The following is a 15,293-nucleotide window of genomic DNA, read 5'->3' as shown; positions in this document are numbered from 1 at the left end:
CAACAAATAACTCGCACGACGGCTAACCATACACCTGAGAATGTTCACAAAACGATGATTTCAAGAATGGTTTCAGAGAAGCGAAAGAATTCAGTTAGAAATTAAGCTAACAACTGGTTATGATACCGCACAGGAACGCGGAATAGCGATACACACGGCTGTGGAGATTGGCGAACATAGGCGGAGTTATTTTCAGTTTTGTTACATTCAAACAAACTTATATTCAGCTACCTCCCAAGTAGCTAAGTTTTAAGTAGCTTAAGTATGTAGTTTATCTAATAGCAATAACTTAGTTCTAGCTTACTAGCACTTACATAATTCGCTATGGAAATCTACCTTTTTACCTAGTTTAGGTATATCTATGCGTATACAGTTACACAATTTATGACTAAAGTGCGTCGATATATTAAGAACCTTTAGTTTTATAACCTTGGCACATTACAAACCTTTATTTATGGACGTATCAGTCTAGTGTATTGAATTATTTCAAATAAATCACTCAAAAACATAACCCTCATCTGGCGTAGTCGGACCAAACAATTCAAAAGTAGCTTTAATAAGTTTATATTTTAAAAGTTTAAATAAAAAAACATTTTTATTTTAACCGTGTTACGAATATTTAAAGTACAGTCGCGGAATGAAAAGGTTCGTCACCTTAGTATCGGTTTTCGCTTGCACTAGGTACTGTAAGAGTCAAACCTGCCAACATAACCGTGCAAGAAACAGTGCTGCTAATATTTAAATAAATGTGACGTTTGCTAACGAATGAGGTTTTGCTTGCTTATTTTTGTATCCCAGTAGGTTATAATTGTTCGTTCTAATTCACTTTCTTCTCATTCGCTTCCTTCGTCCGCTCTTTCGAAGAAAGTTAATTAGAACGACCAATTATAACAAAAAAGTGAATTAGGATCTAATCGCCCAATAACACGAACGTAAGTAACCCATGCTTGTAACCTTTTTCGAACTACATTTTTTAACCATCGGCGTGAGTATATTTCATCAGTTCTTTGAAATCCACAGATCACGACAGTCGACTTAAAAATTCTGTTATGAAATTTCTGAAACAAAAAGAATCACTTAAATTGGAATGCGTCTGTCCTGAAGCATCAAACGAGCCTAAGCGTCACGGGAAATTATTGCCAAATACTATACGTAGTATCGTGTGTGGTCCATCGAACTGTGGAAAGACAAATTTAGTTATCAGTTTATTGTTACATAAGAATGGACCACGTTTTCGTAACCTGTATGTGTACTCTAAGTCTTTATACCAACCAAAGTACGTATTTTTAGAAAAAGTATTGGACAAGGTGGCAGGCACATCTTATAACAAGTATAATCATAATAGTGAAATTTTGAGTCCTCACGAAGCATTGCCTGACTCGATTATCATATTTGACGATGTTGCTTGTGAAAATCAAAACAATATACGCGATTATTTTGCCATGGGTCGGCATAAAAACATTGATTGTTTTTATATGAATCAAACTTATACTAAAATACCTAAGCAACTGGTAAGAGATAATGCTAATCTTATTATATTGTTCAAGCAAGATGATATAAATCTAAGACACGTTTACGATGAGCATGTTGGGTCTGACATGTCATGGTCGCAATTTCGTGAAATGTGCTCAACTGTATGGAGTAAACCTTACAGTTATGTGGTCATCAATAAGGATTGTGAACGAAACAAAGGCTGTTATCGAATGAAGTTTGATACATTCATAGTAATGGACTGAACTTTTTATAAGTATAGATGTTAAGTTAGCAATCTCTCAGTTTGATTAGAGAAGTCAAACAGAACAGGAATCTTAATAATGGAAAGAAACTTAAAGGAACAAATAGTAAAATCTGCTGCAGCTGTAAAAAGAAAAGTAGAAATGATTAAAGATGTAAAAAATTCAAATGATATGGCTTTGGACACGATATTTAAACCTATCATTAACCCGCTGAAACAACTAACAAACCAAACTGATGAAAAACGTCTTATAAATGAAGGATTGGAGCAAAACTCAGAAGCTAAAAGAACTAAATACAGTGAAAGTGAAGCATCAAATACTTCTACTGAAGATTATGAAGAACGTGACGATGATGAAGACGATTTAGATAATATAGATGTTTGCAAAACATCTAACAAAACCCTTACTACTTCGCCCTCGGTGGATTACGATGTCCATGAAAACTCATTTAAATCTCTTCAATCATCACCGAGTATCAATAACGATTCTTTATCATGGTCGGTGTCATCTGAAGTGATGAGTGATGTACCTTATGGTATTAGAAACGTAAAGGGAAAGCTGATGCTCGGCAATACGCGTGTTCATGATGATGACCGCATTTTGAAAATTGGAAACCGTAACCTAAAAAAAACTCCAGGCTTAAAAGAATTATTGTACAAAAAAACTCCAGATTTAAAAATGATTACAAATGAGGACTTACAAAATTATAAATTAGTACTTATAGATACCAATGCACACAAACGAAACTGTGATCCATCAAAACCAATAAACAGTAACAAAGGTTTTAAATATATGAATATAATCAAACCTTTGTTTAAGTTCTCTAGAAGTCACACGAGTAGTGTAGAAAGTCTCCCACAAGGTGAAGGCATCGATATTTTGAAAGAAGTTAAGAAGGATACTGATTTGGTTTATTGGGATGATCCAAATGAATTAGTGGAAAGGTTAAAATTACTACTTGGATCATGGGCAGCTGGTAACACTGGAGTACAAAATGAAATTTATGCAATAATAGAGGAATTGAATGAAGCTGGTATTATAAAAGACATAAAATATATAAAGCTCCCAACAGGAGGGTTTGGCAGTACCATTACACTACAGAAGCCGAGCAGACGGCAATGAATATAGATAAATTTGGTCATCACGTTCATAAGCGTTTACGACTATCTGACTTTACTAATATTCTTACTGATGACACATTAGTAAGGTCAGATGCAGGTCACTTTGATTTAAAATCATCGAGATTAAAAGGACTACCAACTCCGGAAAAAGAAGACGAGGCTGTAAATAAAGAGTATGTGGATAAATGTGTTCAAGATTTAAAAAATGAATTGAAAAACATTCAAAGTAATGTTAAAAAGTATCTGAATAATTTGGAAAAATTAACTACTAATAATTTAACTACATTATATTACACAAAAAAAGAAATCGATCTGATGATTGCAGCAAAATCCATCAAGAATGAGTAAACAAGATATAGTCAACGAGCTACACAAAGCAGCGAGAAGAAATTTCATCCGTCGACATACGATTATTAAAGGGATAGATGATTTATGGCAAGCTGACCTTATGGATTTTCAAAAATATTCATCATTTAATAAAGGATATAAATATGTTCTAGTTGTAATTGATGCTTTTTCAAAATACGTATGGGTTAGACCGTTGAAGTCCAAATCCAAACAAAGTGTTACGAACGCAATGTTAAGTATATTTATCGAATCAACACGAAAGCCTAGAAATTTACAAACCGATCTGGGTACAGAGTTTTATAACGATTGTTTCAAACAGTTAACAAAAAGTTACAACATAAATCATTATTCCACATACTCGATTAAAAAGGCGGCAATTGTAGAGCGAGTAATAAGAACGATAAAATCTCATCTCTACAAAGTATTTAGTTTATGCGGTCGTTATCAATGGTTTAAAAATAATTTAGATGCAGTTGTACAGCAGTACAATAACACTTTTCATCGGGTTACTAAATTCAAACCAATTAATGTTAATGATTCCAATGAGACTGTCGTTAGATCTAATATTAATAGAAGCAAAAAGCCACAAACGCGTAAACGATCAACTTTTCAAGTTGGCGACTTTGTTCGTATAAGTAAATTCAAAGGAGATTTTTATAAAGGTTATACACCTAATTGGTCTACCGAAATTTTCCGAATCATAAAAATCAAACAAACAAATCCTCAAACGTATCAAATTGAAGATAAACATAATCAAATTATTCTTGGTTCTTTTTACGGATATGAATTACAAAAAACGAAACTGCCTGATCTTTATCTTATCGAGAAAGTTATAAAAAGGAAAGGAAACAAACTTTTTGTTAAATGGTTAGGCTTAAGTGATAAGGAAAACAGTTGGGTTGACAAAAGTGAATGTGTGGTGTAGGTATATAAATAAAACATAAATTCCTCTATAACTCACTTTAAGATAATCGATGAAGGGAGGCAGTGGTATAATTAATACGTTAATAGATCATTTACCGTTTGAGTTACATTTACCTGGGTATCAATTTTGTGGTCCTGGAACTAAACTTCAGAAACGATTACTTCAAGGTGACCGTGGAATTAACAAATTGGACGAGGCTTGTATGCACCACGATATTGCTTACTTGAATAAAGACTCTGGTGCTCGACATAAGGCTGACTTAGAATTGTTAAATATGGCTAAGAAAAGGCTAAAATCAAAAGATGTTGGGAAAGGAGAAAAAATTGCTTCATGGATAGTTAAAAATGCGATGAAAGCAAAAATCAGAGCCGGCCGAGGCATAACATCATTTAAGAAAGGGATAAAGAATATAAAATCAGAATTAAAAAAACTTAAATCTAAAGATAATCACTCTGCTATAAAATATGCTTATGCAGCTGCAAAAAAACTTTTCGGTAACAAAAAAGGAATACGATTACCTCGATGTATTCCTCTTCCAAAATGTGGAGGAATTTTACCACTTATTCCTATATTTGCGGGGCTATCGGCTTTAGGTTCTCTTGCTGGAGGAGCAGCTGGTATAGCAAAAGCTGTTAATGATTCTAAAGCCGCACAAAAGAGTCTAATGGAATCAGAAAGGCACAACAGAATGATGGAAGCGGTAGCCCTTGGAAAAGGACTGTATATAAAACCTCATAGAAAAGGAGCCGGTTTATATCTCAACCCCTCAAAAAACTAATTAAGCGGCTACCTAAACGTGCGCTCACTAACTTGGATATATTAGAACATGCTTGTGATATTCCTTACTTTCGTGGTGTATTTATGCGAGATACATTACCTGCGAAACCTAAGAAGATAGAATGTGCAATCATGAATTTGGATAGTAATAAAAATCCTGGTACACATTGGGTAGCCTTTGTAAAGCAAAATGATTACGTTGAATATTATGACAGTTTTGGTAATTTAAAACCACCGTTGGAATTAGTCAAATATTTTAGTAACTTACCTATAAACTATAATTATGTACGACATCAAGCCTTTGGTACAATAAACTGTGGTCATTTGTGTCTGAAATTTTTAAGGAATTATTGGAAAAAACATTTATATAATGTAAATTATTAATAAAAGTGTCAGTATAATAATGTCTTTCACTGTGTCTATAACCGGAACAGGAGCCTCCTTAACAACGAATTATTCACCGACCTTGGAGCTTCGAGATGACTACGAATGCGGTCTTTTATATTTTTCAACCTTCAATTCAATTCCCAACATAGATGAAAGAAACAACAAGTTTTACTATGGTGAAAATGAGATCATCGAAATTCCTGAAGGGTCTTACGAGCTTCAGGATATTTGTGATTATTTAAAAAATAACATCAAGAACACTATATTAAAACTTACTTGCAATAATAACACATTGAAAACAAATATTTATTGTTCTAAAGACGTTCATTTTAATAAAAGTGGCACAATTGGTAAAATTTTAGGTTTTGGAATGGAAACAATAAATGCAAATATAAGTACCGAATCAAAGTATCCTGTGAGCATTCTATCAACAACCATTGTGAGGATCGAATGCGATGTAGTCAGTGGTTCCTTTGTGAACGGGAAAGCAAGCCATATAATTTATGAATTCGTACCTAATGTACCACCTGGTTATCGAATAATTGAAATACCTAAAAATTTAATTTATTTTCCCGTCAATCAAAGTTCTATAAGTGCTATAAATATCAGGCTGTTGGACGCTGAAAACAAAGAGATAAACTTACGAGGTGAAGAAGTACAACTGTATTTACATTTCAGAAAAAAATGATTAACTTCAATAAAAATCCTTCTACATTGCGTACTCCACTCAGTTCTAATAGAACATTCCGCAAAGACAGACCGCTTCAACTAAAAAAGAAGCTAACCAAGAGCAATAAAGAATTTCTCAAATTAATTGGTTTAATAAAATGAATATTTTAAATATATCTCAACAAACATCATACGATAACAGCATTGAAAGTTTCGAGTATCATTCATACAAACCATACGTAACAAGTTTCAACAAGAATGATGAAATACGAATACCGATCAACCAACAAGACTTGTACGTGTTACCTTCACTTAGTAGTCTATATATCGAAGGAAAAGTAGTTGTGTATAATAAAACCACCAAAGAAAAAGTATCAAATGTACACTTCGTTAATAATCCAGCCTTATTCCTCTTTCAAGACATAAGATATGAACTAAATGGAGTTGAAATAGATAAAATTAAGAATGCGGGTATTACTACAACAATGAAATCTTACCTATCCTTAAATGAAAATGAATCCAAATGTGGTCGAGTTTGGGGCTGGTCAACCGCAGGAACAAACAATGCCAGTGGTGGAGCATTTTCTGCATCTATACCATTAAATAGGATACTAGGATTTGCAGAGGATTATGAAAAAATTATCATTAACTGTAAACACGAGTTAGTGTTACTGAGAAGTAATACTAACCTTAATGCGGTCAAGTTAAATGCAGGTGAAGTTGTAGATGACATTATAATCAATAAAATTATTTGGCGCGTTCCACACATTAAAGTTTCAGACCGTGAGAGGATTAACCTATTGAAACACTTGGAGAAAGATCGAGCTATTCCATTAGTGTTTCGTAATTGGGATCTGTATGAATACCCATTACTGCCTAAGACACGTAAACATACTTGGTCTATAAAAACTTCATCGCAAATAGAAAAACCGCGATTTGTGGTAATTGCCTTACAAACCAATCGTAAACATAACGCTGTGTTGTCAATGGCAGAGTTTGATCATTGTCACGTAAGAGATGTAAGAGTCTTTTTAAATTCATCATATTATCCGTATGAAGGACTAAATGTCAGTTTTTCAGAAGAAAAAATTGCTTTATTATACGAACAGTATTCAAGATTTCAACAGTCGTATCACGGACGTCGGCCAGAGCCGTTGTTGAGCTTGAAAGAATTCAGAGACGTAGCTCCCTTATTTGTTATCGACTGTTCGAGGCAACACGAAACTTTAAAAGGTTCGATCGACGTACGAGTTGAAATTGAAACAGACCAAGAGATACCAGATCAAACAGCTGCTTATTGCTTGATTCTAAACGATTGTATATTTGAATACAAACCTTTGAGTAATATCGTTAAGAAAATATCATGAATAGCAATATTATCGTAGATCTGCAAGGATTTAAAAATAGCAAAAATGAATTTATAATAAAAGAATTTGCTATAGCTACCCAAGAGCATACTCACATATTTTTGATTAAGCCTCCATACCCGTTCTCTTCATTGACTGCTGAAGAGAAAAAGCAAGTTTGCTGGATCGAAAAAAACAGAGGCTATCGGTGGAATGAAGGATATATTGATTATAGAGAATTTCAAAGACTTATCGTACCTTATTTAAAAGGTAAATATATTTTAGTAAAAGGAGAAGAAAAGATCAAATGGGTGCATAATTTATGTAATCAAAATGACGTCCTAGACGTAACTTGTTTCGGCGCTCCAAATTTAAGTACTCTTTACAATCTTTATTGTTTGGATAACCCCACATTATTTAACTGTTTTGCTCACAAGAAATATTGTGCATTAAAAAATGTTATGTGTATAAAGAAATGGTGTGTTGAAAAAAATGTAGCAATATGATAAATAAATTTATTATTCTAAAAAACTGTTTATTTTTATTTTAACAATCCTTGATAAAGATTTAAATAATTATTACATATTATGTAAGGGAAAAAAAATAACACTTTCATATTCATAAACTTTATTATAAACTTTTAACATTAGGTACACTAAAGATTTTTCATATTCAATAACTTAATAATTATAAACTCTTAAATTTAAACTAAATACCTACTAAAGATTATCATTACACATTTTTTTTGATATTTTCTTAATTACTGATTCAGTCATGTCCATTATTTCATCATAATTTTCAGTCACTACATACTGTGCACTAAGTATCACATTATCATCACTTTCACTGTCATCCGGATCGCATGCTGTTGAAGCGGAAGGCTCACTCGTCAGGTCACACACTCTTATTTGTATAAGCCGTAAACCTTTAGTTCGCTCCTTGGAAATGACGTAGGACTTTGCAGTACTACGTGCCTTCTTTCTTGCCGGTTGCTCAGTCTTCCGCCTAACCCTCTTTTCCCGGGAGGTTTGAGGCTCACCAACTTGTCCCAGGACATCTGAACAAGCTTGTGTTAATCCCTCCCAGGGATCATAGGTGAACGGGGGAAGCATGATGTTCATATCGGAGTTTTGCATCGTCTGAAAAGAAAAAATAACAATTGTTAGTGATCATAATAAATTCAAAAAATTTGTTAGAAGGTACAGTCATAAAATTACAAACTTGAATACTTACAAAATAATGAATCCGTTGCTAGTCTGAAGACGAGCAGTGATATGGAGTGAATGAGCTTGTCGGTGAAATATTGTAAAAAACATGTGATTTGCTTTATTGCGAAATCGTTGACTTTGCAAACGTGAACGGATGTCTTGAGTCAGCATATTGAAAATTGCATATTGTAATATGAAATAAGGTTATTAAGTTTATTAGAAAGATTCTTTCACAAATATTTATTAAATAGGTAATATGAATCAAACAACAAATCATAGATGGTTTAAAATTTATTAAGCACTTATTTCATAATTATAATAATAATAATTTTTAATTAATTTAATAATAATAGTATTATAAAATACAATAAGTGTTAGTCGCAGGCTTAAGAGTAGAAAGTTAGTAAAAAGTATAATTAATAATAAGTAATATTTTCCTAATCTAAACATAAAATAAGAACAGATTATTTCAACCCAGACTATTTAATATCATCATAATATTATTATTTTAATACAGAACAAGACTAAGACATTTATCAAAAAAGAATATTAACATAATTATTTATAATACAAGTAGGCTCTTATAATACCTATAGAAACATTAAAAGAAGCTGGATTTATGACCCCAGGCCACTGTATTTATATTATTTTTTAATATTATACGTTTGTCATCGTTAGATGATAAAGCCACTTTATTTACCGATTGAGTAAATATTTCATGCTTTAACGATTTAAATACTACATTTGTTTTTTTAATAATTTTGTTGTGCAATAGGACATTACTGTAATCTTTAAAAAGTAACTGCTTAACAGCTGGTTTTTTTATTCCTTTGGCTTTTTTTATTTCTTTATTTTCAGTTTTAATACAATATAATTTTGATCTTAAACCGACAAATTCAGTTATGAGTTTTCCACCTAGTTCGTCTTTAAACAAACCAGGTACTTTTTTATTTTGCCGTTTAATGTTAAACAAATTATTTTCATCATAATTGCTTGTGTCAAAGTAAGATTCAAATTGACGTTTCAAATCCTTATACACGTCCTTGGTGTGTATGGAGTACAAAAAGCTATCCGTATCTGTGTAACAAAGTTGTAAATTGTTACCGTAGAATGGTTTCATTATGGAATAATGGAATTTATACATATGGCTTTTAGAAATTTCTAAAACCGTAAATCCTATATAAATTGGTTTATCCAGTAATATTGACTCCGGTTTCATTTGCACTGCAACAAAATTCTCAGAAAACACAGTTGAGCTGTGATAATTGGGTCTTGCTATTAATTGCTGAGCAGTGTACTGTTTTTTAGTTTTATTTCTAGTATCAACCCATTGATTTACTAATTTTACATCAAGCCGTTTTTCCGGATCTTCTAATGTTTTGCCGAAAATGCTATTATTCAAAAGTTTAAAAAAATCTTGTTCAAATGCAGACGTTGCTTTTTGTCGCAACTCGGTATTAAGATCAATGTACTGCTTTAGATAAGGGCTTTGTTTGAATTTTATTACTCTGTGGATTTTTTTTAGTTTCAAACCATGATCAAGGCATGCTTTTAAATGCACATAGTGAATAACATAGTTAAATTTATCGTATAAATTAGGTATTAACTTGGATGTTTTAGAGCCAGGTGGAGTAAATTTTTGGGGACAAAAAGGGAGTTCATTGTGTAAATCATGCAACTGTTCTGGATATTCTAAATCTATTTCTAAAATATAACCCTCTTCGGCATCGTCGGGCGTGTTTATAATTTCGTCGGCATTAAATTCTGACACATTTAATAAGTGAAAATCAGAATGAGGTAAATACGAGCACATTGCATAACCGTATAAATTGTTACAGTCTATATAAAATAAGTAATTATCTGGAGAAGATGGATCGTAATCAGGCAAGTATTTATTATTTGCCTTCGCATATCTAGTGGAAACTTGACAAACACCACCGCGGATACCCTTTTGGATTAACCGAATTATTTCCAAATCTTCAATTAGTTCAAGTTTTACTTTGGTCAAAAGTAGCATAGCATCGAAGCTTAAACTTGGAGCGGTAAGATAAAACGAAGGATCTAAATTATAATTAGTTTTACAAGTATACCGAAATTTTTCAAATACATCGGCCAGTAAAAGTACGTCTGATTTTAAATATAACTTTGTATATTCTCCTAGATTTTTTAAATTAAATGTTTTCCAAACGCGCTCGGCATGTTTATAGTCAGATTCTGAAATAGTACACTCATTCAAACTACTATAAAAATTATGGCGTGAAGGTAATTGTTTTTCTTTATACGATTCCCAGTTAGTCATGTATTCATAAGGGTATACACCTTTGCGCCTTAATAACTCAAACTGATTTTTTTCAGAAAAAAAACGCGATAAATGTGTAAAATCATGTGTGTTTAAATTGGAAACCAGTTTTTCAAGGCTTGTCCCTAAAAATTTGAACGAGTCAACAAATCGAACTGCCATGTAATGATTATCATCTGTTGTAAAAAACTTAGTGAACGATATATAATTTTCTTTATTTTTGGCTATAACTTTTATTGGTCCCGATATTTCTCCCAATTGCCTTATAAATAGATGACTATCGTAGCCGGATAAATTATGGAAAAATACCGGTACGAATTGCGGTAAGCGGTATTTGAGATTACAGTATGAATGTGCGGGACCGCGGTACCTGCCGGTTAAGTGACAGTGGTCCCTCACTCTATCGTCAAATAACAACTGATTGCAAAGATAACATTGCTTCGATTTAGAAAATGATTCCGATTCTTCTACTGTTAACTTTTTCATTGGTATTTTGTTTTTATATAATTTTAATATTTTAGATATGTCTTTCTTAAGATTCTCAATAAATATTTCAACACATTTTTTCCCAAGATAAGATACGTACCGATTCAAGGAACTGTCATATGAACAAACAACGTAATATGCAAATGCAGCCGGAACATGTTTTTGGAAGACGTTCGTAGAATTTGAAGTCGGTCCGTTTGGACTTGGTTGTAATAACGATTCGAAATCCGCGTAAATAACGAACGGCATGTCTTGCATTTTTTCATAGTTTTTAAACTGTGTAAGTGTGCCGGGTTTTGGTAAAACAGTAGCAACGCCACCGCATATATGAGTATTTAATTTAATTTCGTTTTTAAAGAATACCATACAATCATCACAAAAAAATATTTTGTTGTGGTTTTTTGTTATTTGCGACCTTAACAAACGACTTACATTTTTTATCCAACAATAATGCGTTAGATTTCCCTTTTCTAAAAATAATAAATTTATATGGTTCTTTTTCTTGTTCTGAGTGCGGTATAATGGTCCAACAATATTAGTGTTGTTTTTAATTCCATAAACATTGACACTTATACTGGGATTATTCTTTTCAAAAGTTTTTATATCCGAAAAATTTACAGGAAATGACATGTTTTTTGTATTGAGAACGTTCTCAAAATGAGGATATGAAGAAGTTCGGTGAGCATTACTCTTAGCAGGAAACAATGCTGCCATTATGCTCCACAAAAAACAAAATTTATCTCTGTTTTGAACATTAATACAAGCTCGTTTTAGTTTTAAAGCTTTAGGTAAATCTATAAATTGAGATGCTTTTAAAGGATTAAATTTGTTTATGTTAATTTCTAAGTGCGAATTACGGAGAAAAGACCAACCGCTGTCCCTTTCTTGCATTTCGTCAATTTTAGTTGAAATAATAGCTATTGCTTGTGAGAATATTTCATCAAACGCATAGTTCTTATGTATGGTAAAGTTCTCTGTAGCAAATGATTTTAGCTCAGATTTGTTAGAGTCATTAGTTCTAAGAGAAAATTCTGCAAATAATTCGAAGTTGACTTTAAGGCTGTTAAATGCTAGTTGTCGCGCTTGTATGAGTTGCCGCACGCGCGCACGCATGCTGCGCATGAACTCGGCTGGCGTCTGCACGCCTTCATCCCTATTGCGCAATCGATACGTAGCTATTCGACTACGGAATGCACTACTTATTTTTTCTATACCATCTCCTAATTCTATTGCTGAATTATTTTTATGTGTATTACTTTTGAGATGAGCTGAGAAACTATTACTTTTAACTGATAAATCGCACACTGTGCAATATATCGTTCTTTGAGACATTATAAAAAAGTTTAAAACCTACCTAACAACTTTGAATGAAATTAAATAGACTGGGTGAAAAAACTAAGATATAAAAAAGTATTTTATTTTATTACCTTAAATAACTAATTAATAACAAATTACGAACTATTTTTTTTATCAGCGAAAAAAGTACCGTCCTCTTCGAATGCCTCTCGCGCACGCGTGACGAATTGCCGCAGTAGGTCAAGATGTTCGGCGTTAGAGCTGCTTTGGTATTTGAGTGACAATACCGCCTTCTCCCAACGATCTTTCGGCTGCACAGCTCGTATCTCGTCCGCGTTGTAGAGGCGCAACTCCACGAAGAGATCCCCAGGCAGAGAGGCGGTGCGGCGCAGGACTCCGTCGGCCACTCGGCGCGTCAGCACGGACTGCAGGCGGCCGGGCTGGCTGCGCGCGCGACTGCTCTCGACGTCCGCGTCGTCGTCCAAGTCCAGCTTCCACCCTGAGGTTCGAGTTCGTTTGTCTCCACTCGAGCTCTCTGCTGACTTGCGTTTGGTAGACGACTTTTTCGCTGATGATTTAGTTCTGAAAAAAAAAAAAAAAACAACATTTGAATTAAATATTCTTAAACAGTTTTAATTATTTTAGTTGGAATGAGAGATAACTGGTAAAATTATAAAATTCCTACCGGAATACCAAGCCTTTGCTTGCTAAATATTTATTTCAAAATACAATTATCATTACAACGCAAAGTAAATACCTCAATCGTCATAAAAGTGATTAAAAACTTACGGTTTATTAACTGATTCCTCTTCAGAGTCGTCGAATAAATGTTTGGCCGTTTTTCGAGGTTTCTGCTTCAACCTGCCAACAAACACGGTCAAATTAGTTTAAAACAGTAATAAACAGAATTTGTAAGTATGAGTCTTTGTTCGCATAAATTAATAAATATTTGTTTCAAAACAGAAGTGAGTCCCGCGTATTTAATTTAAGTACATAGGTACATTACAGCGCAAAGTAAATACGTGAAACGTTATAAAAGTGATTAAAAACTTACGGTTTATTAACTGATTCGTCTTCAGAGTCGTCAAATAAATGTTTGGCTGTTTTTCGCGGTCTCTGCTGCTTCAACCTGCCAACAAACGATCAAGTTAGTTTAAAACGATAATCATTTTCACTTGTTTCAAACAAAAATAAATCGATTTATTACTGGAATATTACTTTGTCTATATTAAATCTTACCTTTTACAAGATGTTTCCTCTTCAGAATCTATGTCTTCGCGTTTATTTCCGTGCCGCTTGGCAACTGCTTTTTTGTCGCAGTAATACTCAAAGTCCGACCTGTAAAATATAGAGTTAAAGTTATAAGACGAAATTATGATGCAGGTACGACATATTATGTTCAATACAATACATGTATTGAACATTCAATAACAACATACAGTAAACAACTTGTAAAAATCGAACTGCCTAAGTTCATAATTATGCACATTATTATTCTCCTAAAACACACAAGGAAAAAAGTTAAAAAAACTTACGAACATTATTTCGTTGCTGTAGATTGGTCTTGAAGCTGAAGAATACCTTAACCTTGAAGGTTGATGAGCACTATGTGGCACTACTGGAGTTATTAAATTTTATCGATTTGGAGGTCATAATTTATCTAAAAATAATGCAAGATCAGCAAAAGAGGTAGTCAACATTTTTTCCATTTGTACCGCTTAGTTAACGGGTAAAATATAATGTATAATTACAAAAGTAACCTTCAAACACAGGGTTTACGATCACTGGCCAAAATTTTTTATAGAATCAGCAATTACAAAATGTTATTGCTGATTAACATTAACATTTGTGAAAAACAAAAGTTTCAATTTACTCAGACGTCCGCATAATCAGTGTAGGTACAGTCGGCGTAAAAAAATGATGATTTTTTTTTCATATTAGGATATTTTTCTTGTTACATACTTTAGATTATTTCTTAAACATACTATCTTTCTTTCTTTCTTTGAATAATATCACGCAGCGCCATCTAGTTTCAAAGTAAGCAACTAAAATGCTTGTGTTATGGGTGCTAGCTTAATACATAATATCCATTGGATATACTACTTAAAAACTATTTAAATACATAGGTACACATTATACATAGTAACACCCAGACCCATCACAGGAATTAAAATTCATCATTTCAATTTCTGCCCAGCCGGGAATCGAACCCGGGACTTCTTGCGTAGTATTGCGGCCTGTTGACCACTAACCACTCAGGTTGTTTTACTATGTAAAGGTACATGTGATCATATTGACTGATCGTGTGATGAGGTATGATCTCGTTAATTGCATTATTTCGTTTTTTTGGTTGTTTATAGAAACGATAAACATAACATAAGCAATAAATGCAGTGTTTCAACATTTTTGTAGAGTTATGTTTACTACCGACTGTACTTACATGCTCAAAACTGTGGTTTCAGCAGTAACAATATACTTGCATTATAACTTATAAGATTAGGGTTCCATATAAGGAATATAAATTATAATTTGAAACCATTTTATCGCCTTTGTTAACATTTAAAAACATTATTATACACTAATTAATTATTTAATCATTTATCCGTCGATGGAAATTCTACAATATTATGTCAGGTGAGGCAAAAAAAAAAACTCAGAATAAGTTCATGATCTTTGATGTTAACTTTACTCAAAG

At 32.9% G+C, this 15,293-nt stretch overlaps 2 protein-coding genes across 6 annotated transcripts in view; both read right to left on the bottom strand.

The window, feature by feature from the left end:
* The window catches only part of LOC135072061 (protein outspread), a 363,405-nt gene that overhangs the window by 211,121 nt on the left and 136,991 nt on the right, over window positions 1-15,293 (bottom strand). The gene's annotated exons all lie outside the window — the stretch shown is intronic.
* LOC135072053 (protein IWS1 homolog) lies at window positions 12,254-15,111 on the bottom strand. 2 transcript variants are annotated; one of them, XM_063965990.1, is made up of 5 exons: window positions 14,138-15,111; window positions 13,838-13,936; window positions 13,653-13,727; window positions 13,388-13,459; window positions 12,254-13,180 (listed from the first exon to the last, which is right to left on the bottom strand). In XM_063965990.1, coding segments are annotated over exons 1-5 (675 nt in total). In that variant the 5' UTR covers window positions 14,140-15,111; the 3' UTR covers window positions 12,254-12,753. The 2 variants fall into 2 exon arrangements, with proteins under 2 accessions (XP_063822060.1, XP_063822059.1); XM_063965989.1 differs by lacking the exon at window positions 14,138-15,111 and having other exon boundaries at window positions 13,838-14,089.

The sequence above is a fragment of the Ostrinia nubilalis genome, chromosome 5 (genome assembly GCF_963855985.1).
Source record: "Ostrinia nubilalis chromosome 5, ilOstNubi1.1, whole genome shotgun sequence".
NCBI lineage: Eukaryota > Metazoa > Arthropoda > Insecta > Lepidoptera > Crambidae > Ostrinia > Ostrinia nubilalis.
This window is presented reverse-complemented; position numbering and strand designations above follow the sequence as displayed.

Bases quoted from the DNA above. Each gene is read 5' to 3' on its own strand.
- LOC135072053 (XM_063965989.1), bottom strand. From the start codon at position 14,022: ATGTTCAATACATGTATTGTATTGAACATAATATGTCGTACCTGCATC. The intron at 13,728-13,837 runs GTAAGATTTAAT...GTTTGTTGGCAG, and splicing joins GAGGAAACATCTTGTAAAAG to GTTGAAGCAGCAGAGACCGC. The intron at 13,181-13,387 runs GTAAGTTTTTAA...TTTTTTTTTCAG, and splicing joins GAGGAATCAGTTAATAAACC to AACTAAATCATCAGCGAAAA.